This window comes from Xenopus laevis, chromosome 5L (assembly GCF_017654675.1).
Source record: "Xenopus laevis strain J_2021 chromosome 5L, Xenopus_laevis_v10.1, whole genome shotgun sequence".
NCBI lineage: Eukaryota > Metazoa > Chordata > Amphibia > Anura > Pipidae > Xenopus > Xenopus laevis.
In genome coordinates this window covers 93,866,760-93,892,885 of record NC_054379.1, presented here as the reverse complement: position 1 = coordinate 93,892,885, position 26,126 = coordinate 93,866,760, and the positions used below count along the sequence as shown (strand labels likewise).

The 26,126-nt window shown below is 40.3% G+C and overlaps 1 protein-coding gene across 1 annotated transcript; it reads left to right on the top strand.

The window, feature by feature from the left end:
- Positions 1 to 21,441: 21,441 nt before the first annotated feature.
- LOC121393919 (vicilin-like seed storage protein At2g18540) lies at positions 21,442 to 22,807 on the top strand. The gene is made up of 2 exons (XM_041563766.1): positions 21,442 to 21,741; positions 22,641 to 22,807. Exons 1-2 carry the CDS (start codon positions 21,483 to 21,485, stop codon positions 22,805 to 22,807), a joined length of 426 nt encoding a protein of 141 aa, XP_041419700.1. The 5' UTR covers positions 21,442 to 21,482.
- The last annotated feature ends 3,319 nt before the right edge of the window (positions 22,808 to 26,126 follow it).

Here is a 26,126-nt window from a genome sequence, read left to right as displayed (position 1 = left end):
AAAATAAATATTTGTATTTTTAAATTGGCAATTTTGGAATTAAAATCTTTTTGTCTATTACGTGAACCTGTTTTCATTTAAAAATGAGATTCTTTTTCCTTAGCAGAGAGATATCAGCGGTAAGTAAAGATGTCTCTGACACTGTGAATTAGCTCAGGATCTCTGAAATATTGTGTCCACATTATGGACCAAGCCCAGTACTAGACTTTTGTCCAGTGCTGGATATATGTGTATACACCTGCTAATAGCAGATGCAATTCTTTGGACCCCATTTTAAAAGTTACTCTGCAGACAATAACATGTGTCTCAGTAGCTATGGGAATTGAGTGATATGGTCAGGGGCAGCTTTGGTGGGGGAGTTAGGCATTAAAGCGGTGGTTTACCTTTATGTTAACTTTTAGTATGTTCTAGAATGGCCAATTCCAAGCAACTTTTCTTCATTATTTATATTTTATAATTTTTAAATAATTCTGCTTTAACTCTTTCCAGCTTTCAAATGGAAGTAACTGACCCCATCTAAAAAAATGAATGTTCTGTGAGGCTAAATATTTATAGTTATTGCTACTTTTTATTACTCATATTTCTATTCAGGTCCTCTCCTATTCATATTTCTGTTCTTATTCAAATCAAGGCATGGTTGCCTGGGTAATTTGGACCATAGCAACTAAATTGCTGTAATAGCAAACTGGAGAGCTGCTGCATAAAAAGAGAACTTAAAAAAATACAAAAAAAATATAATTGTCTGGGAATATCAGGGTTAACAACCCTTTAAACGCAATTTCTGCACAATGGACCTCCGCTAAGGTGGTCTGCCAGTGGTGCAGGAAATAACAGTTACAGAAGCTGCAATTCTCCTATAAAAGACAGATTAAAAAGTGTATTTGTGTCCACACCTTTTTAAATCTGTAAAATCCAAGTCAAAATGAAGATTATGTTTAAGACAAATCTACTCTCCACATAGAGACAGTATCAAACATGTCGCAGATTTCTTTATTGATCTGATTTTGTAAGGACACATGAGCTCATGCTTTTCCTTTAACCCCATTCATGCCAGAAGAGAACACATCATTGTTACATTGACATTCAAAATGATGTGTTTAGAACAAAAACAGAAATGAATCAATGGTTAATACAAGACAATACAAGTTATGGCACAGGTCAAGATGTAAATACATTGAAAGAGGGTAAATATCACAAACGTTGCTAAAAGCTCAACATGAGTATTAAAAGTAGGGATGCACCAAATCCAGGATTCGGTTCGGGATTCGGCCAGGATTCGGCCTTTTTCTGAACCAAATCCAAATTTGCATATGCAAATTCGTGTCTGGGAGGGAAATCTTGTGACTTTTTGTCACAAAACAAGGGAATAAAAAAAGTTTTCCCCTTCCCACCCCTAATTTGCATATACAAATTAGGATTTGGATTCGGTATTCGGCTGAATCTTTCACGGAGGATTCAGGGGTTCGGACAAATCCAAAATAGTGGATGCAGTGCATCCCTAATTAAAAGACAAAAATAAATAACATTAAAAGGACATTATGATTTTGTTCTTTTAAACAAGTGTACATCCATGCCTGTCTGACTTCAAAAAATCATTTTTTGGTGAAATCATTATTTATGAGAGTTTTCCCACTGGAGGGCAGCATTGAATCTTGTACTCTGCCAAGCCAGCTAGCATCTGCAAAACGACTTAATAATAGTGAGAAAGGAATCATTTTCATTTACGAAAAATACAACATAAACTCCATTTAAACATGTGAATTCAATTTGCTTTCTTACACTGCTTAAGAACATCTGGGATGACAGGATCGTGTGGTTTTTGCTTTTGCAGAATTGTTGTGATAAACTATTTAGGTAGACAAAAGAACACAGATAAATACATTAGAATAAATTTTACCCACATTGCTAATGTTCACATTCACTGTCTAATGATCTTCTGTGCTTCTCACCGGGAAAACTTATGTCATGACAAAATCAACCGTTTTTTTGTAAAGAAAATCTTGGCCCTGTTATTTATCACACTAACAGAATGCATACATATTTAGTTCTAAATGAATATTTGTTCACCTCAATTTCCACAGAGATGTGCCCCCCCTACTACTTAAAGATGAAGTTGCATAGTTATGTCAGAACTCAATATGTATATGACAGATGTTTTGTGCAAAGCCACTAACAGAATGATTGCCCAGGAGGAGGGCAGCCCTGTACAAGACAGGAGTTAAATAGTTAAGCTGCTTGCTCTGTCTGCTCCAGCATTTGTCCTATTCATTATACTAAGGGCAACTAAAGCCAGCAGCCCTGTGCCTAATATGTTGCTAACGTGCTCATTTTTTAACATACCTTCGGTGTTCCACCAACATGGAAATCCTTCTTTTCTTTTTCTGGGTCTATTATTATATCGGTGTACACTGGGTTGGAAGCATGATAAAAACAATTCCTGAACTTGAATTTAATTACAAATGAGTTGCTTTCATTCTCCAAATTTCAGCTTTACCACCAACTTCCTCTCCAGCTGATCTTCTGAAGCTCAACAGTCCTGAGACCCAGAAACCAAAGATATACAGTGCAGCCATCCTATCAAGCACTTGTTTAAAGGACATACAGTACCAGTTAATTTACCTGTTCAGCGATTTGTCTTCTGCCCATTGAGCAACAAAAATGTACTGGAAAGGAAGCATAACCAGGGAGTGCTTGGAACTATGTAACACTGCATTTTGACCCAGGAACAGAACTAGGAGTAGACAGAGTAGGCACCTGCCTAGGGTGCAATCATGGGGGGCGCACTTTTAAGAGGATTTTTTTTCTTTTTTTTTTTCAACCCTGGTTTGCTTGGCCGTTAATAGTTTTTAAATTTTATAAACCACCTGTTCCAACCCTCTCTTGCCTGTGATTCGTACAGCGTGCAGAAGCACTCCCTCTTGGCAGCTGCTGGCACAGGTACATATTTGGGGGCAATATGATGGATTTTTGGCTCCTGTTGGCACAAGTATATATTTGGGGGAAATATTGTGGATTGTTTGGCTGCTGCTGGCATAGGTACAAATTGGGGGTAACAATATGATAGATGTTTTGGATTATGCTGGCACAGGTACAGATTGGGGGCTTGAGGGCAATCTGAGGAATTGACTGTGATTGGCACAAGTACAAATGGAGCAATATGATAGGTGCTGGCACAGGGGGCAATATGAATGTGGGAAATGGTAATGCAGGACTGGGTGGGGGCACTGATTGAAGCCCTTGCCTAGGGTGCCAAAATACCTTGGCCCGGCCCTTTTTTGACCTATAACAATGTGTGCAATTACTCTAAAACAATATCTCAAATTAAAAGATGGCACTAGCACTTCACTGTTTTTTCAATCTAATCCAGTGTTTTTAGCCATTAAAGAACACAAGAACCCTAAAAGAGTAGGTACTACATATCATAAGGTTTTGACGCATGCAAATGGAAATACCTTTGCTGGTTGGCAGTGGAATAATAATTGAGGGGGTTTGTTTGGACATTACTGGCAGGGTGGGTGGATCAAGCAGGGGACTGTGGGCTGAACACTCCCAGGATGTGTACAAAGTTGAAGGTTTTCTTGCATGAGGACTCAGGGCTGTGAAGATACACTTCTGCTGGCAGGCATAGATTTTTGGTACATGCCATGATTTTATTCAATACATTGAAATCAAATAATCAGTTGTCAACTGGGTTGTCTAGCTTTAAGTTTGAATAAGAAGCTACTAAGTTTCAAGAAAGGCTCCCCTCTATACAATGCTGTAAACTGCATTGCATTCCATGTATATAGATCACTGATTGTTCCAGATTACTGTTATATGGGCATGTTACTAAACATGACAATACTTACCTTTCCTGTTGTGTATAGTTCCATAGAATACATATAATCATGCATATTCTATTGGAAAAGCTGATTAATTTGGAAACAAATGAAAAGCTGTAGGGGGTTATTCAATTATTTTACACTATGTACAAAGTCAAAAGAATGCAGGTTTGATACATATGTAATCATTCACAATTATATCCAATGTGTGGTGCCTGTTCTAGTGGCAAGAAGCAGTTAGTAAATGGGAGCCAGTCAGTAAGTATGTCATGTTAACAAAGCAATATGCAGTTAAAAGAAAAGATATACTGGTAGGGGCCTGGTTTTCTGTGTAAGTAGGTTTTATTATTCACTTTTTTCTCACGTCGTACTAAAAGTAACTATAGTGAAGCAGGAAATTACCCAACCAGAGGAAAAAAATACACCAGCAACTTTATATACAGTTCTTCAGTTCTATCAACGTATTGATTCATATAAACATACACCTCTGTATGCCACAGCAGTAGTTTCTCCTAAAAGAGCAACAAGTATTTTAAGTTCAGTATCCCTTAAAAATTCTGGACTGATTTGCTAATGGCTGCTATATGTATTGAGCTAAAACCTGGTAGGTTGTAGGGTGCTAGAACAGACAGGCCACGCAACAATTCGTACAGGGTGTTAAAACAACTAGACACCATGGGGTCAATAGGTTGGCCATTACTATTGTGAACTGTGCTGCCTGACACTACTAGACTCTGTAGGGTAAAATACCACCTTCTTGTTTCTGGATAATTACAGCAGTTAGACATAATTGCAACTTTCACTATGGCTAAATGAGGTAAATGTGCCATAATATTTTAGCATAATAAAAGATTAGGAGACTTTGCTTCCAGTGATTTCTGCCTCCCACTTAATCCTCCAAATTGCTGGTTCCAGAAATGCTTCCGCTATAGATTATTCACCAGTATCTCCATGACTGCTTGAAAGCCAAAAAGGGACTTCTGTTCAAATCCATATTCTTGTTCAGAGAATTGATATAAATTGTAATATTACTAATTAGAGCTCAATACGCTGGGTATGGGGCAGTGTCAGCGTCACAAATAATACATGAGAAATAACGTCAGCAAACAGTTGCGCCTAAATAGGTTATAAAATGCTGGGTCAGACCTGATCTACATAATCAGAAATAACTGTATGCCTATTTAGCTAATCAGTGCCACCCCTAGATCTGAGGTTCCAAGTAGCAGGTTTAAGGCTTTCGGCTTCCTATTCTCACTGGGCTCTTCCTTTTCTCCTTTATGCCCATTTTCTTGCCCAACATTTCTGCCGCACATTTTTTTAGCGAGCTGTATTCAATGTAACGGCTGATCCATGAAATTTCAAGAGTTTTTCCCTTATGTTTTAATTGCTAGAGTTTTTTTGTTGTTACAACTTTTCTTTATAATCCTGGACAATTTAATGTTCCATGTTAAAGGAGGTGGTCCAAAAAATACTGAAGATGTTTCCATTACTTCTATCAGGGTAAGTTTGCCAGTGTAAGACGAATGCAGTAAGTAGCTACTCAAAGCTTCCACAGAAGTCTTAGTGCCACTAGTCGGCCATTTTTTGTTAATAATGATATTGCAGGATTCAGCTTAGTTATAATTGGTGCTTAGTGGTGTAATTGTCATGTGACTCACTTAAGCTTGTGTATTATAATAAAAATGAGGATATTATAAGTCTTTGGCCTCGTGCTTTTATAGGGTCATAGCCTACATCTTTCAACAGAGGGTGCTTTATTCACTATATATATATATATATATATATATATATATATATATATAGATATAGATATAGATATAGATATAGATATAGATATAGATATATATATATATATATATATATATATATATATATATATATATATATATATATATATATATAGATATACTAGACATTTGGGTTCATTTACCAATGACTAGCAGCAGCACTCAATAAATCTACTAAGACACTTAAAATTCAGAAATGTGGAAGTGAACTTATTCATTACACCAGCTGCAAACAGTGGCATAACTAAGTTGCTGGGCCTCACAGCTGAATTAGTTTAGGGCCCCCTAAATAGAAAAGGATTGCACACCCCTAAAATGAATCTAAAATGTGTATTCACAATGAATTATGTTGTGAAACAAGGGCTTTATTTTTTGATGTGTTGGAAACATTTAGTCATTTTAAAGTCCTTTTCCATTTTTTCTATAATTGATTTCCCATAGAGTTTACTTTTCTCTGTAAAGGTATGGGACCTGTTATCCAGAATGCTCGGGACCTGGGGTTTTCTGGATAACGGATCTTTCTATAATTTGGATCTTCATACCTTAAATCTACTAAAAAATCATGTAAACATTAAGTAAACCCAATAGGCTGATTTTCCTTCAAATGAGAATTAATTATATCTTAGTTTGAAACAAGTACAAGGTACTGTTTTATTATTACAGAGAAAAAGGAAATCATTTTTCAAAATTTGGATTATTTGATTATAATTGAGTGTATGGGAGACGACTTTTTTGCCGTAATTCTAGATAATGGGTTTCCGGGTAATGGATCCCATACCTGTAATAATAAAACAGCCTTGTACTTAATAACAAAGCTGCATGATTTTATATTGGTGGCAAAACAATCCCATTTGATTTATTTAATGTTTAAATGATTTTTGGCAGGTAACAGATACAAGAAAATGTGGACTTGCTGCTCTCATCTACTGTAGTTCTTGAGCTATCAAAGAAAGCTACATGGGACACAGACTTTTTATAAATTAAAGGGGTGGTTCACCTTTAAATTAACTTTTAGTATGTAATAGAATAGCTAATTCTAAGCAACTTTTCAATCAGCCTTCATTATTTTTTTTTTAATTATTTGCCTTATTCTTCTGACTCTTTCCAGCATTCAAATAGGGGTCACTAACTCAATCTAAAAACAAATGCTCAGTAAGGCTACAAATGTATTGTTATTGTTACTTTTTATAACTCCTCTTTCTATTCAGGCCTCTCCTATTCATATTCCAGCCATTTATTCAAATTGATGTATGGTTACTATGGTAATCTGGACCCTAGCAACCAGATTGCGGAAAATGCAAATTGGAGAGCTTCTGAATAAAAAGCTAAATAACTCAAAAACCACAAATAATAAAAAATTAAAACTAATGGCAAATTGTTTTTTAAAACTCCCATGAACTCGAAATTTGACCAAAATTCGACCAACTGCAATTTATTTACAAATTAGAATTTTTTCAAACTCAGATGAATGGGATAGACCCGCAAACTCGAATTGAATTTGAATCGAATTCAAATCAAATTCGTTTTGAGTTTTTTCTCCAAAAAAAAATGTGATTTTCAGGAAGGCTACAAACAACTCCAAATTGATCCCAGGACATCCCCCATAGGCTAAAACAGCAGTTTGGCAGGTTTAAGGTGGCGAATAGTCGAATTCAAATTCTTAAAGTGCCAGTACAATTTCCAAAATCGAATTCAAATTGTTTTGAAAACTCGAATTGAATTTGAATCATTCCCTAGTCGAATTTCACAAAAAGAACCTAGAAAATTCAAATTTCAAAATTTTAAATTTGAATTTTCACTTCGACCCTTAATAAATCTGCCCCTAAAAGTTAACTCAAAGTTAACTTTAAAGCAGTTAATAATAAATATATTGATATTATTTAAGAAATCACGCCCGTGTCATTATGAGGACCCAATTTCCTTCAAGGAGAAGTAAAGTAAATCACTGGAGGGGGTGCCAATCTGTTAGGTACCCCCTAGGGACTATAATCTTTAATCTGCATCCCTGAGCACTCCACCATCCAGAGGTAGTGTCATCTGAGTACCATCTTAATTGCTGTTCCCAGGCACTCCCTGCATCTAATGAAGCTGAATGCATTCACAGAACAGAAATTGGCAGAGACATTCATTAATGAGCATGTGCTTGCGTAGGGCACTACAGGGAATGCTGGGAAAGTGGAAAGAGAAGGTGACTCTCTGCTTAGAAGAATGTATCCTGGGCAAGTGCATTCATTGAAGAAGCTGGACCAGGGAAGCAAATCAGATGTTACTACAGGTATGGGATCCGTTATCCGGAAACCCGTTATCCAGAAATTTCTGTATTACGAAAAGGCCATCTCCCATAGACTCTACTTTTATCCAAATAATCCAAATTTTAAAAATCATTTCCCCTTTTCTCTGTAATAATAAAACAGTAGCTTGTACTTGATTCCAAATAAGATGAAAATAATCCAGCCTATTGGGTTTATGTAATGTTTATATGATTTTCTAGTGGACTTAAGGTATAAAGATCCAAATTATGGAAAGATCCTTTATGCGAAAATGCCAGGCCCTGAGCATTTTGGATAACAGGTCCGATACCTGTACTTACATTAGTAACATTAATTGGTAAATCAACCCTCCTGTTTTGAATAAAAAAAGTTTATGTCATTTATCCAACTCACCCCTGCAATTCACTGGTGATGCTGGCCCTCCGTTGACCTGGCTAGATTCCTTAGCAACAGCAAAATATTCAAGTATCTGCACACACTCAATTTTTGCAGTTGGGAGCTTACCCCTTTTATTGTATCACCAATAGTATCTTCCAGTTCCTACAACTGACACTGAAACAGCTGCTCCGGTGTATATATCACATTTCATGAAACTTCTTTCCTGCTAATATTTTTCTCCCATCCTTATTTATAAACAGAACAACCTCAGACCTAAATAATTGGGAAATAAATGTCACCAAGTTATACACTTAGCATGATTTGTTTGATAATACAGGTATGGGATCCATTATCCAGAAAGCCATTATCCAGAAAGGAAATCCCTGGAGCTATAAGCGCAGGGGCCGCATGACAAGGGATCCGAATGACCAGCAAGCAAATTACACTGGTTTATATCTAAAGACTGGCGATATCAGATGTAGCTGTGAGTGGGTGAGTAGGAATGAGTTAAGGCAGGGAAATGCCAGGCTGGAGGCGGAGAAAGACAGGGATGTGATGTCAGGGGAAGAGGCAGCCTAATACTCAGTGGTGGATATAATGACACAGTGCTGATCTCCAGTGAGGAGCAGCAGAGCATAGCAGCGACCCCTTATGGAATTCTGGCTTTGAATATTGCCTTGGGGTGAGGCTGGAAAGGTCCTATTTATTTGATGAAATGTTAATAAATGCTGTGGCCATTTTCGCCATTTCTGACTCGTCTCACGGTATGTAACAATGGAGTTCAATGGGATAGCTGAAGGTATGGAGATCCAAATTACGGAATACTAGATCCTGTATACTAGATCTTATTTACAAAAATGTATTTTAGTTTGCCTGCTATACATATTGCTGGGGACCTGGACCTGGGGTTTTCCAGATAAGGGATCTTAATGTAGTTTGGATCTTCATCTAGAAAATCATGGATACATTAAATAAACCCAATAGGCTGGTTTTGTTTCTAAAAAGGATTCATTATATCTTAATTATATTTGGATCAAGTACAGGTACTGTTTTATTATTACAGAGAAAAAATAAATACATTTGAAAAAGTTGGATTGTTTGGATAAAATGGTGTCTATTGGAGATGGCCTTTCCGTAATTTGGTGCTTTCTGAAAAACAGATCCCATACCTGTACAAAGATGCAATACTTATGACATTTAGGGAGTTATTTACTAAAAATCAAATTTTTCTCATAATTTTAACAAAGCAAACTGACCAAACTCCCGTCCGCGATTTTATCTTTTTTATTCAGTTTGGGAAAAGTCTCGATAAAATTGTGAAAAAAACCTCGAATAGTATGAATTATTGGGATTCGCTTGATTTTTTAGTTATCGCCTGAAAGACCCAAATTTTTGGAATTATACAAAACCCAGCACAGACCACGACATGTTCAAATTTTTTAAAGGGACATCTGCTATTGACTTCTACAGGACCTCGAAAGGTTTGAGATGGAGTATTTTCGGATTTGGACTTTTAGCAGCTTCGGGATGTAAGAAATCTAGAAAAGTTTAAGTTGTTTTTCCTCGAAAAATGTGAGCTTTCCCTTTTAAAAGCCCGACCAGGGGCGTGGCGTAATGGCGTGCTGAGAGGACGCACTTTGTCTGAGCTCCCGACCCAAGCCTTCTCAAAGCCTACTACAGAGCCCTTTTTCTCTACCGGACACTCCTGGAAATATGGGGAAACACCATAAGAAGGGTGAGCAATCTTCCCAAACCAGTACGCATAGCGCTCAAAGCACAATGTCTCCCTTTCTGGGCAGGAGATCTAGCGCCCGTACAGGAACACGTGATCCCAAGATGGCGCGTGCACCTACCAGAAGCCCAGTCCTGCCGGCTCGGCCTGCTCCGGGTTTAGCTCGTCCTCGGCCCCCTCTGACCTGCGGACAATCTTATCCTCCCTTCCAACTAAGGAAGACCTGCGCGCCATGGCGAAGACGCTGCGGGAATCGCAAAGGGCAGATATGGCGGATCTTAAAACTGAACTGCGGGCCATAGGTGAGGCGACTGGTAAAATGGAGGCTAGGCTGGAAGTGGTGGAACAGGCCCATAACAGCACGACAAAAAGGGTGAATGACCACCAAAAATTTATTTACATGCTTCGCAAACACATGGAGGACTTAGACAATCGCGGACGCCGCAACAATCTGAGAATACGCGGCATCCCAGAAACTGTAACCAATGCTGAGCTGGGCCAAATGGTATGTTCGCTCTTTAATGCTATTCTGGGCAGGGACATAGCTACCCCTATTGAGCTAGACCGGGTACATCGATCCCTGGGCACCCCTAGGCTGGGAGCTGAACAACCCCGAGATGTGATCTGCTGTATTCACAAATTCACACTGAAGGAGGACATTGTGCGCAAAACGCGCAATACTGAAAGCTTCAAATTTCAAGATTATGACGTCTCCATATTTCAGGACTTAGCGTGGCTCACCATCCAGCAGAGAAGGGCACTCCGACCCCTTACTGCAGCCCTACGCAACAAGGGTATTGTCTACAGATGGGGTTTTCCCTTTGCCTTGATTGTAAGAAAGAATGAGAGGGTTTTTAGCCTTAAAGAACCTGATGATTTGGAGGCTTTCTGTGAACGTATTGGCCTGCCATTGCTGGATCTTAAGGAATGGAGGGACCTGGCTTACAGCGGGGATCCCTTGGATCTATTGGATTTGGCTCACTGGCAGAAATCTGCTAAGCGCCAGAGGCATACCCCTGCGAGCACTCCGGATAAAACTGACTGAGCCTTGCCCATCCACTTGGGCTTCGACTGATCCCCTGTCTATACTTGGGTCACTTTCCAGTCCGAAGATACTCCTCTTCGGAGTTGGGGCCTCACCTATAACACATTAGTCACCAGTTGAGAAGATTCGGAGGATACTTGTCCTTTCTGGAGCCACTGCTGCTGATTTCCAGCTTTCCTTTCCCCCCCCCCTTTTTTTTTTTTTTTTTTTTTCTCTCTTTCCCCCCTTTTAGGGAGGCTGCTGCAATGATCCCTTTGATGTTACGTACTTCTACTGCTCATCTCAACGTGGAACTGCTTTTCGATGATGGAACATCATTACCACTCACCTCGGCTACTATGAACCCTTCGCTCCTCTCTTCGTATGGTAACATCTTTCTGAAGCCCTGGGTTCCGTGCTTATTTTCCTCATCCCCTGGACTTATATGTGTGAGACTATGCTACTTCTGATTGACATATCTTGGTTTTACACTTGGGATGGCGGGCAGGCTGGCAGCCTGCCTATGTTCATGCTGGGGGGGGTTTTTTTTTTTTTTTTGCTGCACTATTGCCTTTGTCCATTCAACTTGTTTTGACCTGCCGTTTAATGCATTGTTTCTTCATGTTTTCTGTTTATTGTATGACGATTAGTTTCTGTCTCTGCTCCTTCCCCCTTTTCTCTCTCCCCCTTTTTTTTTTTTTTTTTTTTCTTCTCTTTCCTCCCTTTTGAAAGCTCGCAAATCATTGAGTAGAGGTTCCACAGGGACACCTCTGGGCAACTTTCCTGATATCACTTCCGGTTTTGAGTTCTTCTGATGTTTTGATGTTTAGTTTTGCTACTAAGACCCACTTTGAGTTGGGCCCTGTAATTTCTTTTTTTTTTAAGTTACATACGGCTTGGGTCGGAGTCAGGACTTCCTGTACCTCTGGCAACCACACTCATGCCCCCCCGAGGGTATACCATAGGGTTTATCTCAGACGTGACAATGGGGAGCAACACGTCTGCAGCATGGTTGATGTTTTCTCTTTTTGGATGTTACAAGAAATCCTTTTCTTCTTTCTCTCTTTTTCTCTCCTCTGTCCAGGATTGTTTTACTCTGTATAATTTACTCTTTACCTCCCTTGCAGGTCTCAGAGTGGTCGGAGCCCGGGGGACGCGGCGTTCCATACGTTACTTGGCTGATGATGGATGAAATCCGTATTGGATCCCTCAACGCTAAGGGATTAAACTCACCTTTCAAACGCCATAATCTGCTGAGGGACATGCGGAGGCTTCAGGTACAGGTCATGTTTGTACAAGAAACTCATTTTAAAAAATCTCAGGTCCCAGCTCTTAAATTTAGAGGCTTCTCGACTGTTTTCACCAGTTCCCCATATACATCCAAGTCTAGGGGAACCATGATATTACTTGCTGATTCCTTACATTTTTCCCTTACGGACACAAGAGCCGACCCTTTGGGTAGATTTAATATGGTAAAAGGGGTGATTAATAATGTTACTTACACTTTCGCTTCAGCCTACCTTCCACCTACAGAACAACACAAAGCTCTGGCAGACATATTGCAGGCCCTTACAGAATTTGAGCAGGGTACTCTTGTATTCGGGGGGGACTTTAATGTGGCCATGGAACCGCTTGTGGATACTTCCTCAGGACGTTCCTGCATCTCCCATAAAAGAATTGAAATCTTTAAAAAACAACTCAGAGCCCATACATTAATAGACACATGGCGCCTTATCAATCCTACTGCTAGGGATTATTCATTTTATTCCCCGGTGCATAATGTTTACTCTAGGCTAGATCATATTTTCATACGTCACTCTGACGTCCCGCTCCTTAAAGATGCTACAATAGATGTTATCTCCTGGTCCGACCACGCCCCGATTACTTGCACTCTCCTGCACTCGTCACATACACGTAAATCCTCTACTTGGCGACTCAACGACACCCTCTTACGCGATCCACAGACCAAAACTGATATTGGCCAATCCCTGAAACTCTATTTCGCTGAAAACAACACTGAAGGGGTTAGTCCCTGGACTTTATGGATGGCGCACAAATGTGTGATCAGGGGGGAGCTAATTAAAATTGGTGCTAGGAAAAAGGCCGAGCGTCGTGCTGCACTCACAAACTTAATAACCAGAGTTCATGCCCTCGAAGCGCAACATAAGCAATCCAAACTTGCCCACATTTTCGACGCCCTCACCCTAGCGAGGAAAGACCTCCGGGACAACTACTCCCTTTATTCCAATAAAGCCATTGAGTTTAACAAAAAATTTTTCTTTGAGCATGGTAATAAATGCGGTAGGTTGCTAGCGGCTATGCTCAAGAAAAAGCAGCTTCGCAATCACATCACACAGATTAGATCCCCGCAGGGCCGCTTAGCTACCACTACGGCTGATATAGCTGAAGTGTTTCGACAATTCTATATAAACCTGTATCAATTACCTCAAACCCAAACACCTGGCTCTGCTCCTACTGCACGGTTACTAGCATGCAGGGATTACATACGCGGCTCTAATATTTTTGTGATAGACAATGAGACCCGTGAGTTCTTAGATTCTCCGATCTCTAAGGAGGAAATTGCCTTAGCCCTGAAAACCACTAAATCTGGCAAAGCCCCGGGTCCCGACGGCTTTACCATCTCTTATTACAAGGAAATGGAAAGCTACCTGACTCCCTACTTACTCTCTGCGTTCAACTCTGTACCCACTGAATCCACCATTCCAAAAGAAGCCCTTGAGGCTCACATCACACTGATACACAAAAAAGGCAAGGATCCCTTAGACCCAGGCAACTTTCGTCCTATTTCCCTACTCAACACCGACATCAAGCTGTATGCCAAAGTATTCGCTATGAGGCTCAACCAAATTCTTTCCCTTTTGATTCACCCAGAACAGGTTGGTTTTGTCCCTGGTCGTGAGGCCAGAGACAACACCAACAAATTGTTTAGTGTCTTGCATCACTCTAGGACTGTTGGCCACCCTTTAATGCTGCTATCCACTGACGCTGAAAAGGCGTTTGATAGGGTTGATTGGGATTTCCTTCGTGCTACACTATTGGAATTTAACCTAGGCCCTAACATGATAAAATGGATCTCCGATCTCTACACTCTCCCGACGGCCAAATTGAAGATTAACGGTGATTTGTCGGAACCTTTCACTATTAGGAACGGCACACGCCAGGGTTGCCCGCTTTCGCCCCCTTGCTCTTTATTCTCGCCTTAGAAAGCTTTCTTAATAGAGTACGGGCCAACCCAGATATAAATGGGGTTCGAATTGGCTCTCGGGAGCATAAAATAGCAGCTTACGCTGATGATCTTTTATTTTTTGTCAAAACACCACGTATTTCCTTGCCTAATTTACTGATAGAGCTTCAAACCTACAACAAATTTAGCAATTTTAAGATAAACCTGTCAAAATCAGTGGCTTTTAATATTTCCCATCCTCCTGCTGACTTCGCGGCTATTTTACAAAACTTCCCGATAAAACCTACTTATTCTCACTTTGTCTATTTAGGCCTTAAAATATTTTCAGACCCCAAGCAAACTACCGAACACAACTATAAGGACTTGCTGCAAGCTATCTCTCGTGACCTTCACAACTGGTCTAAGCCGCTTTTCTCTTGGATAGGTAGAATAAACGTACTGAAGATGAATGTTCTTCCTCGCTTTTTGTACCTTTCCCAAATGATTCCATACCCCCCCCCAAATTGATGTTTCGGAATTTAAATAACATCACTAGTAAATTTGTCTGGGCGAACAAAAACCCGAGGATCGCCCGTCAAAAGCTCTCAGCTAGCAAAGCACAGGGGGGATTGGGTCTTCCCAATTGGATTAACTATCATAAGGCTGCTGTCTTAACCAGATGTCTGGACTGGTCCTTTCATAGACAGTCCAAATTGTGGACTAGAATTGAGCAAGATTCCATGGTCACACCCTTGTGGGCCAGCTTATGGATGCCGCACTCCCAAAGAGTATTCAGAGATAAAACTGATCTAAAGCTTAGGTACACTCTGGACACCTGGGACGGTCTGGTCAAGACTGGTAAATGGATTAATACCCCCCCTTTACATACCCCAGTTTTTGGCAATTCAGCATTCACACCTGGTTTAGACCTGGATTATTACAAGGGTTGGAAGCGACAACTGCACTCGGGGGCCAGCTTTTTTTATATTGGGAATCGGTTGAAACATATAGAAGAACTCATTCCTACTCAAGATATTTCTGATTTGGATAGGTTCAAATATCGCCAGATCAGGCACTTTATCACTTCGATATTTCCCTCACACATTCCGCGTCCTGAGCCTACCGCGATAGAACTCGCTTGGGGGACGGACAAGGCCCCTCCGAAAGCGATTTCCTTTCTCTACCGGACTATGTCTGACCTATCCCGGCGCCCAGCTCTTTACTTTAAAGCTAAATGGGAACATGACCTGGCCATCGAAATACCTATGGACTCGTGGGATAAAATTACTCAGCTTTTGCACACGTCCTCCACTTGTACGAAGATGCAGGAACTTAATTATAAAATTTACACAAAATGGTACAAATACCCCACTAAGTTAGCTTTGATTTATAAGACGGCCTCGCCTCTCTGTTGGAGATGCAAGGTCCATCAGGGCTCTTTGTTGCATGTATTCTGGAGTTGCCCTGTCCTGAAGCCATTCTGGATCGCCGTAAGGAATATCATTTTAGAGATTACCGGGACTGACATTGAAAATGACCCCCTAGTAGCTTTAGTACACAATACACATCTTCCCTGGTCTACTTACAAAAAATCTTTGACACCTATATTATTAGATTCCGCCAAGGCACTAATCCCACTACACTGGAAACAAACCGACCCTCCAACTCTAAAAGACTGGTGTAATAAGGTGATGGAAGTCTATAGGTTTGAGCAGCTGAGACCCACCTCGGAAAGGGAAACGAGGAATTTCACTAAAAAATGGTTCTATTGGACCCAATACGTGCATTCTGACCGATACCTGCGGCTTCTCCAGACCTAAAGTTAGATTGGGCTAGGGTGGCTTTTTGTGCTGTCAATTGTTTCTTTTTATTTTTATGCAGTATCTCCTACTAGCTCCTTCCCCCGGGCTTCGGCCGTGCTGACTCAGGTAATGGTTTTGGTTTTGCACAGGGACGTTTACTTATTTTTCGGTTGAATAATCCTGGACAGTTCTTCTTCTCCTTTTCCATTTCACTCTCTTTCCTCTTGATCTTTTCCTCTTTTCTTATCTTTTCCTCTCCTTTCTATTCTATTTGTTATTCCTTTTGTTGTTACAATAGCTTTTGATTTGCAAAAATACTCCTTGGTTTCCACTCCACTGCTTTCTGCCTACACTGTCTTATCGGTACTTATTTGATATTGACCACATGTCTTTCGCTTGAAGGGCTGATTGTAGAACTTTCGATTGTCCTAGACATTACTGTGTCCATCTGGTACCTGGTCTGTTTGTAGACACGCTACTATGGTATCTTTTTCATTGCCGTGACCTATTGTGTGCATTATGCCTTTTATTCTGTACTGTGGATTGTGAGAAACCAATAAAAAAATTTATTTTGAAAAAAAATAAAAGCCCGACCAAAAAAATTCAAGCTGTAATAAATAACCTCTTTAATGTCCTTAGAATATTCATAATGGGTGAGTGCAGATGACCTCTTGTCTTTGTACTTCACACCTGCCATAGACAAGGAGTAAATGAGTCTCACTTGGTGCACTGCACCTGCTATTTAACTGTGCTTCATTGGGGGGCACATGGGCATCTCCCCTCCTGCCCCAGAAGTAAAATCCAGGGATATTTTAATTGTACAAATTTTTATTTAGGGCATGACTACTTTTTGATCACTCCCTCTTGACCACACCCACTCAAGGTCATAGCCGCAACGTTCCATTTAACAAAAAAAACAAAATAAATATGCTAGCAGCTGTTGTCAAAACTCTTATCTCACTGCTGATATTGTCAAAGGAGCAGAACTGTACGGCGGGTGAGCCAAAAAACATGGACAGGTAATACTGCAATAAAATGGCTTCTACACTTACATATTAAATATAATAAATCTAAAGAATATTGTTATTGTTATGCAGGTATGGAATCTATTATATGGAATGGCCGGTGCCTTTCCAGACAAGGGGACTTTCCATCATATAACGAAATTGCTCATTAATGAGTTAATATAGGTTAGACAGCACCATATCAAGTTTTCTGCATTGGCAAAGTCACACTATGGTCACCTAAAGTATTGCTACCGTCATACTTCATCCTGTTTTAGTAATAAAGGATTTAAAAACTTTATATGGTGCTTTCTATCTGATAGACAGAGCATACATTTTTTACCAACAGAATGTGGCCACTGTGAGATGCACAACTACTTCATAACTTGTAGTTGAGTGTTAACTCCTTGTTTTTGGTCTCCCTGTAAGCACTGGGTTGGGAATCAGTGACAGGCTAAAAGGAGCTTTTTGAGCACAGTCCAATGTTCCATTAGTCTTAAGCTGGTCAGATATTGAAACATCTGCTCAGGGTCATTTCAGGGTTCTGGCTGCTCTGAGGAGGCCTATCCCTTCCCCCATATCCAGTGCTTACCTTTTAGAGCGTTGGAGCAGGGCTAAGGAGGCAGCATCGCTAGTACATAGATATAAAAATCAGTATTTCGCTCTTTTTGCCTCCCCTGGTAACTTGCAGTCGAGTTTCTCAACTTGCCTCACAGCTCCTTTTTTGGTGAGGTCAACAAAGGAGTGGATCTTTCCCCAATACACCCACCTTGAGATGAGCAACATAGGGCTGATCCCAAGTGCCCAAGGATCTGACATATCCATCACACAGGCTTGTTTGAGGGCTCCATACACAGGCCAATAACCTGCTGACTTGATCCAGAAGGACTGAATCGGCAGCTTTTATTGGCCTGTGTATAGCCACCTTTAGAGTGCCCAGACTGATCATATCCTAATGCTAATTGTAATGGAGTTGAAAGCAAATCTGAGGATAAGAAATAAAAAAAAAAAAAGCCACATTCTTTCATGGTCTTTATTATCTACAGATCTTAAGTCCTCAAGGCTAAATAAGAAACATCAAATCATTATTTTCATATATCTTTCAAGTCATGTCGAAAAGCCATATTTAATTTCACATTGGGAACCTTTTAAGCAGTTGCATTAGGCAATTCTTTAAGATAAAGCTAATAACCATGTGTTCCCCAGTCCTAATACAACAATGAATATGTGCAGCCTAGGTGCCAGTGGTTTTGCTGTCCTGATGCATTGCTTACCATATTCATTACTAAGGGGCAAATTTACTTATGGTCGGATATCGAGGGTTAATTAACCCTCGATATTCGACTGCCGAATTGAAATCCTTCAACTTCGAATATCGAAGTTGAAGGATTTAGCGCATTTCCTACGACCGTACGATCGAAAGAAAATTGTTTGATCGAACGATTAAATCCTTCGAAATGAACGATTCGAAGGATTTTAATCCATCAATTCAAGGATTTTCCTTCAATCAGAAAATTGACCTTCCCCATAGGCTAACATTGGCTTCGGTAGGTTTTACTTGCCGAAGTAGGGGGTTGAAGTTTTTTTTAAAGAGACAGTACTTTGACTATCGAATGGTCGAATAGTCCAACGATTTTTACTTCGAATCGTTCGATTTGAAGTAGCCCATTCGATGGTCAAAGTAGCCAAAAAAAACATTCGAAATTCGAAGTTTTTTTCCTCTATTCCTTCACTCGAGCTACGTAAATGGGCCCCATAGTGTCACGGTTTCATTGTTATTAATTATGTCCTTGTGCATGGGAAATAATGGGGCTTATCAAACTGGGTTTCTACCTTTAAATAGTCCTATGCAATAGCAATGTTTTACAGAGCAGCAGTGCACTAATTTAGTCTGACTAGTGTATCTTCCCATGCATTCTTATGGACATTTCACTTGAGTCCCTTTGTGGCAGATGGACAGACACACAGGGAAGATGACTTACAGCAGCAGGGTGGGGGGATGACTAGTCAGTGCAGAACATCTCCCCCCCCCTGTGAAATTGGTAGCTACTACATTCCCCTGGCTAAACGCTGACTGGAAACATTGATTCCAGTAGGGTTCCAATACAATTGCAGAAGGGCACATGTGTGTTTATCATGGGGGTGTGGGGAATTTCACAGGTTAGGTTCCAACAAATGGTCTTGATGCCTCTAACACACACATAAGCACATTATATATATTTTTCCTAAACCTAAAATGTTACCTTGGTTACGGGCGCAGCCGAAAAAATAGGCCCTGGTATTCCAAGTATACAGAGTCCCCAAGAGCCTCCCACCAGCCCAATAAATAGTGACTGTCTATGGGACATTACAGCAGCCCCTCTGGCATTTGCCAGAACCCACAGATTGCCACTCCAGGCTTACAAGCTGCCTTATTATATACACTGCAAATTCCAGAAATTTCCAAGTCAAAGTGTTGGCATTTAGCCCATTTAGCACAAATCAGTCGGCACTCTATATTAAACAGGTTTATTGCAGCATTCTGCTAATCAAACAGACCTGTTTACTTAGCAGCCTGATGCAATATACCTGCTTTATACAGAGTGCCGACTGATTTGTGCTTGAGCAGGGTTGGACTGGGGGCCCCCCGCCCATGTGTGCAGTCGCGCATACTGTTTTTCTTCGATGACCCGCCGGCCCAGTCCGACCCTGTGCTTGAGAATAATGCTTATACAGTTGAGACACTGGAGCCTGAGCACTTGGGGTCTTACTGTGAACATTTAGCAGGAAACTCTGCCATATCCAGACCTCTTTGTTTGGCATAGACTACTGCCTGTCCCACCATTAGCAGTCCGGGACTGGACCAGAAAAGATGCATCTCTATCCTTCGTGCGAATAAATTTGCCAGGCATGGATTCGCTGCAAATTTCCACTTATTGCCGCCCACGTTTTTGCGAATGAATTCACCCACGGAAAATTTGCCCACGGAAAATTCACCATAACAAAAATTGGTGCATGCAAAAATCAACTCCCATTGACTTTAATGTATATGGACAAAATAGTCGCGTGTATAAAAATTGACACTTGTGTCAAAAATTGTCGCCCATTGACTTCAATGCATTTCGCTAATTTTCGATGTTTCGCAAATTATTTGGCGAAGCAAAATGGACATATTCACCCATCACTTTTAGTAGTGCGTCTGCTAAAAATGTGCAAAGTTGGGGAAACTATTTTTATGTGATAGGTGCCCTTATAGGAGAAGGAAATCCCTGTTTTACTTGGGAGTGCCAAAGGTTAGGCACCCCCAAGTGATCGCATTTGCTTACCTGAAACCCCCAGGCAGGTGCTCCTATCAGGAAAAAACTGGGCCGGGATTCTTCCAGTGAGCACCACGGATCGATCATCTTCTGGCTTCTTCTTTCTTCTCGCGCTGCGCATACGCAGTAGAGCAAAATGTTTAATGAAAAAGTTGGCTATTTCGTTCTACTGCGCATGCGTCTGCCCTGGGAAATTTTAAGAATGAGGAAGCAGGAAAATGATCGCTCCATAGTGCTTGCTGGAAGAGTCCAGAACAGGTGTGGTTTTCTCCTGATAGGTGCACCAGCCGTGGCTATTTGGCTATTTTGTTCTACTGCGCATGTGCTTGCCCCAGGACATTTGAAAAATGAAGAAGCAGGAAAATGATCACTCCATAGTGCTCACTGGAAGAGTCCAGAACTGGTGTGGTTTCCTCCTGATGCATCAGGTGCACCAGCCTGGGATTTCATGTACTTGGGGGTGCCTTACTTAAGGCACCCCCAAGTAAAAAGACCTTTCCTTCTCCTTTATACATACTGAGTTTTAGGCATAGGGCCCCAGGACCTGACCCTTCTACAACTGCCTCCCCCGATGGTAGCCCTTTGGGAACGTGCCTTGTCTCATACTAGTAGTAGGAGGTGTCTTCCAATGTTTTTCCTATATTATAATAGAACAGGAGATGATGTGTCCGACAACTTCCTAAATAGTCTGTCTCTTTGTAGGCTAAACAGTGTTTCCCAATTTTCCTTACAGTAATTCACTTTCACATTTTATTGGGGGATTCCTAGAATTTTGTCCCCCTAACACTGAGTGACAATACCATGGGGCTACAAAAACTGCTACAAATGTGTTCACGTGCCATTCGCCTAAAGTAAAACTGCCACAACGCAAATCCAACAGTATACGGTATATCTAAATAATAAACATTTTCTCAAGCAATATGTTTTCTTGTTATAGTTAATACTATGTGCCCTAAATCCGTCCTGCAGTGTACATGTGCTGTAACATTCAGGTGCAGCAGCATGGCAGTTGGTCACATGGTATGCGCACTTCCTGTTATATACCCATGATCCCTTGCAAAGTAACAGTTGGTTGCAACGAGCCTGGTTGTCTTTGGTGCTGCACCAGCATTTAGAGATTTTGGAGATTTTAGCGTCTTCCAAAGCGATTTTTTTTACAGTGAGAAGAAAAGAACTTATCCAGGATGGACTCTACAATCAATATGATCAAGCAAATAAGATCTCAGCTTGAGGAGGACAGCAGGATGGAAACACATGAGAGGGTTAAGAGAAAGAGGGAGCAAAGCCCAGAGACAAACAACAAAAGACCCCACCAAAAGACAGAGCGAGCAAGGGAGAGGAGAAGGAGGAAGAGGGAGAGGAGGAGACAGAGGCTCTTGTATGAGAAGAAGGAAGAGCAAAGGTGGAAAAGACCAAGAAGCAGCGACAGGGATGAAGCAGAAGGTAAAAAGGATCAGACTATCCCATAACATAGTGTAACTGTCTCTAACTGTCTCTTCAAGCTTGTTACCTATACCCATGGCTATTAGCCACAGGACATCATATTTTGACCTCATTGGCAAAGGCAAATTCCCAGCCTGACTGTAACATGGTATTTAATGTATTAGATACAGTGACATTGGAGCACAATCACTCTAAGGGAAAGCTGTCACTGGTCCATAACTGACTCAGCTTGTAGGTCAGTTGGGTGAGATTTCATGAGCTAAGGGGGACTTGGCTAAAGGGTGCTTCTTCAAAGGCTAAAGGGTGGATCTGATCTATCTATCTATCTATATATCTATCTATCCCCTCTTAGTCACTGTAGTCAACAAATCCTGATCCCTCCAAAGTCTCACTACTGTGTTGTTCCTTAAAAAAATGCAATGCCCATGTCAGCCCTTCTAATGTTTAGCAATGTATCTAGCGAATCATTTGTAGTGTGCAACACTGCCTCAAACCCATGCCTCTTCTATAATTTGTACTCTAACCTCTAGATTGTAAGCTCTTGTGGGCAGGATGTTCTGGCCTGTCTCCCTTCATACTTGTTGCATGATTTGTAATTGCTTAGTCTATAATGCTGTCTGGGATCTATTAAGTGGAATACTTGGGATGAACTGTTGTCAGGATTAATTTTATTTTTCCATAATTTCGATCATGATAAAAAAAATTAAAAAAAATAAGTTATGACTATGACCTTTAATAGTATATACCACAGCAACCTGTTCCTCAGTCAGGGAAAAAGAGGTATTTGCACTTGTTCTTTCAATTTTGTTTTCTTATATAGAGATCCTCAATGTTATACCCATAAGATTTGTATTATATATTTGCAATATAAACTATTAACGTAATTTATTTTCTAACAGAAGGAGAAAGTGCCTGGAAGAGACCACACATGGATGAAGAAAGATGTGATCCACTGGACATTTCCAGCTACAATTTCCATCACGAGCTGGGCAATGGATCATTTGGCAATGTGAGCAATACATGCATGTTTTACTTATCTGCCATTAAACATAGCCCATACAGTTAATAGTTAAAAACAAGGGCCCTGGGGTTAGAACTATCATACTGCCACTACCTTTTTTAAAAAATGTTTTATTAATTTTATAGATTATTATTGAACAGTTTTCTCAACGGGTGGGGTTAAAAGGTACAGACAGAAGAAAAGGTGATGGGGTTTGGGAACAAGATCACATGACTTTCAGTTAGTAATATATCATGATAATTATCATTATACAGGTGTAATTATGTAGGGCACATCCCAATCAGTGTATTTGCTAGCTATCAAATAATTATTGTGTGGCTTTCACAAAGCAAAACCTGATTATGCCAGGGATCTAGGAAAAGTAGCTTGAGTTCTTGGCCCTCTGTGTGACTGGGACCCTTGTATATGGGCTTTCCAAGTAGAACAATGACCCGTGTTGTAAAAAAAATCCATCTTAATAAGTTACTTCCAATTCCGTGAAACAAGCCCCTTGTCCATCCATTGTTGGGTAAGCCCTTCCTCTCTTGTAGTCTGTGATTTTGGGCACCTCTCCTGAATGGATTAATTTCTAGCCCTTCACGGTGGTCCTGGGTCTATATATAAAAATGTGCACATTGTGGTGGTTTTGTATAATTTATCCCTTCTCTTTTTTAGGTTATGTTAGCATCATTGCCCGACAGAAAGAATCCAGTGGCAATTAAAATCCTTAAGAAAGAGAACATCGCGCTTAAAGACAGATATGAGACTGAAGTGAAGGTGATGAAGCTGGCTTGGAAATGCCCTTTCCTGTGCAACATCCATGCAGCATTCCAAACACAGGTACAATTAAGTGTCATATTGCAGTGAGGTGTGTTGATGTAGTGGCCTCTTCCCAAAAGGACATACATTTTAATTAGAGGGAAGGGAGTATCCCTATGTGAGTCTGACAGGGCCCAGTAAATTGATACCTGAATTCAAATGAAGAGGAGGCCTAGTTACTGCCAAGGATGTCTTACATTATACATGAATACATGAAAAAAAGCTAAAAATGTTTCTGACCATAAAATATTCTATAGTTCATCTTGGCATTGTATTTACCCATTATTATTGTTGTTGTATTCCTAATACTTGTGGCACCTACACATAGCCACTAGGAGATATAGCAAAGTACAGATATAGGATCAATGAACATATTTATAAATGATATCATTTTTTTCTCTTTAATAATAAAACAGTACATTGTACTTGATCCTAACTAACCTGCATCAATCCATATATTTTTTAGTAGCGTTAAAGTATGGTGAGCCAAATTACGGAAAGATTCCCAAAAATCCCAGGTTTTGAGCATTCTGGATAAAAGATCCCTCTTATTTATGTGAACTTTATTTGCATAATGCATCACTCAGCACACATGGTTGTTTTCAAACGGTTAGTTGTAAGTACGTTTATTTTGATAAAAAATCTTGAGCTTTCCTTTTAAAATCTTTGCATGTTGGGGTGCAACTTTTGGTTCCAAAGAGAATGTTTTTAGTCTTAGGGTTGAAGCACAAAGGCAGATTTGGGGAGATTTAGTCACCTAGCGACTAATCGCCTCTTCTTTGGGACGACAATCTTCCCGAACTGCCTTCCCCTTATATGAAAAAACGCCTGCGGTAATGCCTCATGGCTTTTTATTTCCGAAGTCGTCCGAAGTTTCCTTGTGAGTTTTTTCTTTACTGCATATAATCCCAGTTATTGACCATATGGCCCCCCACACAGGGCCCCTCCAAACCCACTGCAATCATGCTCCTGAGAATGACTCTGCTACTCTGTACCTGTCTTATTACAGCTGAGCTACATAGCAGGGTTGGTGGCAAATCTGGTCCTGGCTTCCAGGGCACATGTTTCTAGTTGGTGATCAGTGTAGAATTGAAGCAGAAGTATTTTAAAGTAACTAACCATGGTGCAAGGTCACTTTCAGAAGTATGGTTGCTTTAGTTCGGGAGAGGGGCCTATGGAGGGAGTGTATAGTCACTAATTGAGTTTAGTTTTCCTTTAAGATGGTTGTGCAACCTGTACCGGTACTGATGCTTTTATTTTGTCATTCTATCCAGCTGCATGCCTTTATCGTGATGGAATATGCAAGTGGAGGAAGCCTACAAGATCTTCTCAACAACAGAGGCTATCTGGACATGGACTCCGTACTGTAAGTGACATACAGCCTGGGGTTTTTCTTCATGTAGCAGCCATACGATGTGCAGTATGGCAACAAAATTTAGCTAGATTGTAGCAGCAACACAATCAGTTTACCAGCACCTGGCAAAAAATTAGTACCCCCGATAATTAAGTCTTTCTTGTCCATTAAAGGTATAAGGTAAAGAATATATATCCACTATGTGCATTTTTTACTCATTTTTTACTCATTTTTTTCAAAGGTACTACGCAGCTGAGATGGTGTGCGGCCTGCAATTTCTGCACTCTGAAGGAATTATCCATCGGTAAGAACAGTTTTCTTTTTAAAATGTGATCTTATGTTTAATGATTGATATTTTTGGCATTGTTGTATTGCAAGTGCATTGCAGGGGTCAATGTGCAAAAAAATAGGTGCACTGGGTGCACTTTGCATCCTGCCACTGGATGGAGCACCTATGGAAGATGGAAAGGACAGGGCTGCCTAATTCCTAGTGGTGGTGCTTAGTACTGTTGCACATGTGTCCAAGGTCAATTTGAATAACCCCTTATAATTGAAATTACCTTTTCATTTACCCATGTAATATATAGGATATGGTAGGGAAAGGCAATGCATTTTAAATGTTTTAAAATTACAATATTGTACAAATGTCAAAAGACATTTAACAGATAGACAGGTGGTAACATTGATCTCCCCTCCCATAACAGAGCAGCAATCTATCTGACCAATAAGACATTCCATAGATTATGAACACCCTTTGGAAAAACTCAAATTGGCCGTTCTTTTGCCCTCAAAATGTCCATAAAGTGTTTCCTATGTAGAAGTGAAACCCACACAAGTTCTGCCATACAAACAGAATTATGAAGTGACACCTGTACTTTACCTTACAGAGACTTCAAACCAGAAAACATTCTGTTCAGCAACAAGGGACACATCAAGATTGCTGACTTTGGATTGGCTGCTGAAAACGTATTTGGCAACAAAACCATCTCAGGATCAATTGGGACATTGCACAACATGGCCCCAGAGGTGAGAGACTTATTACTGATATATGTAATGCACAGAATATCACAATAATTTCAATGAGTGCACACTCCATGTGTTTATCAGTGGCTCAATAATCTGCATCTTAACCTGATGTTGACAGATTGAAGAAGCCAATTATTTATTCTATATATATACAGCTGTTATCTACCTAAAGGCATATTCTTGACT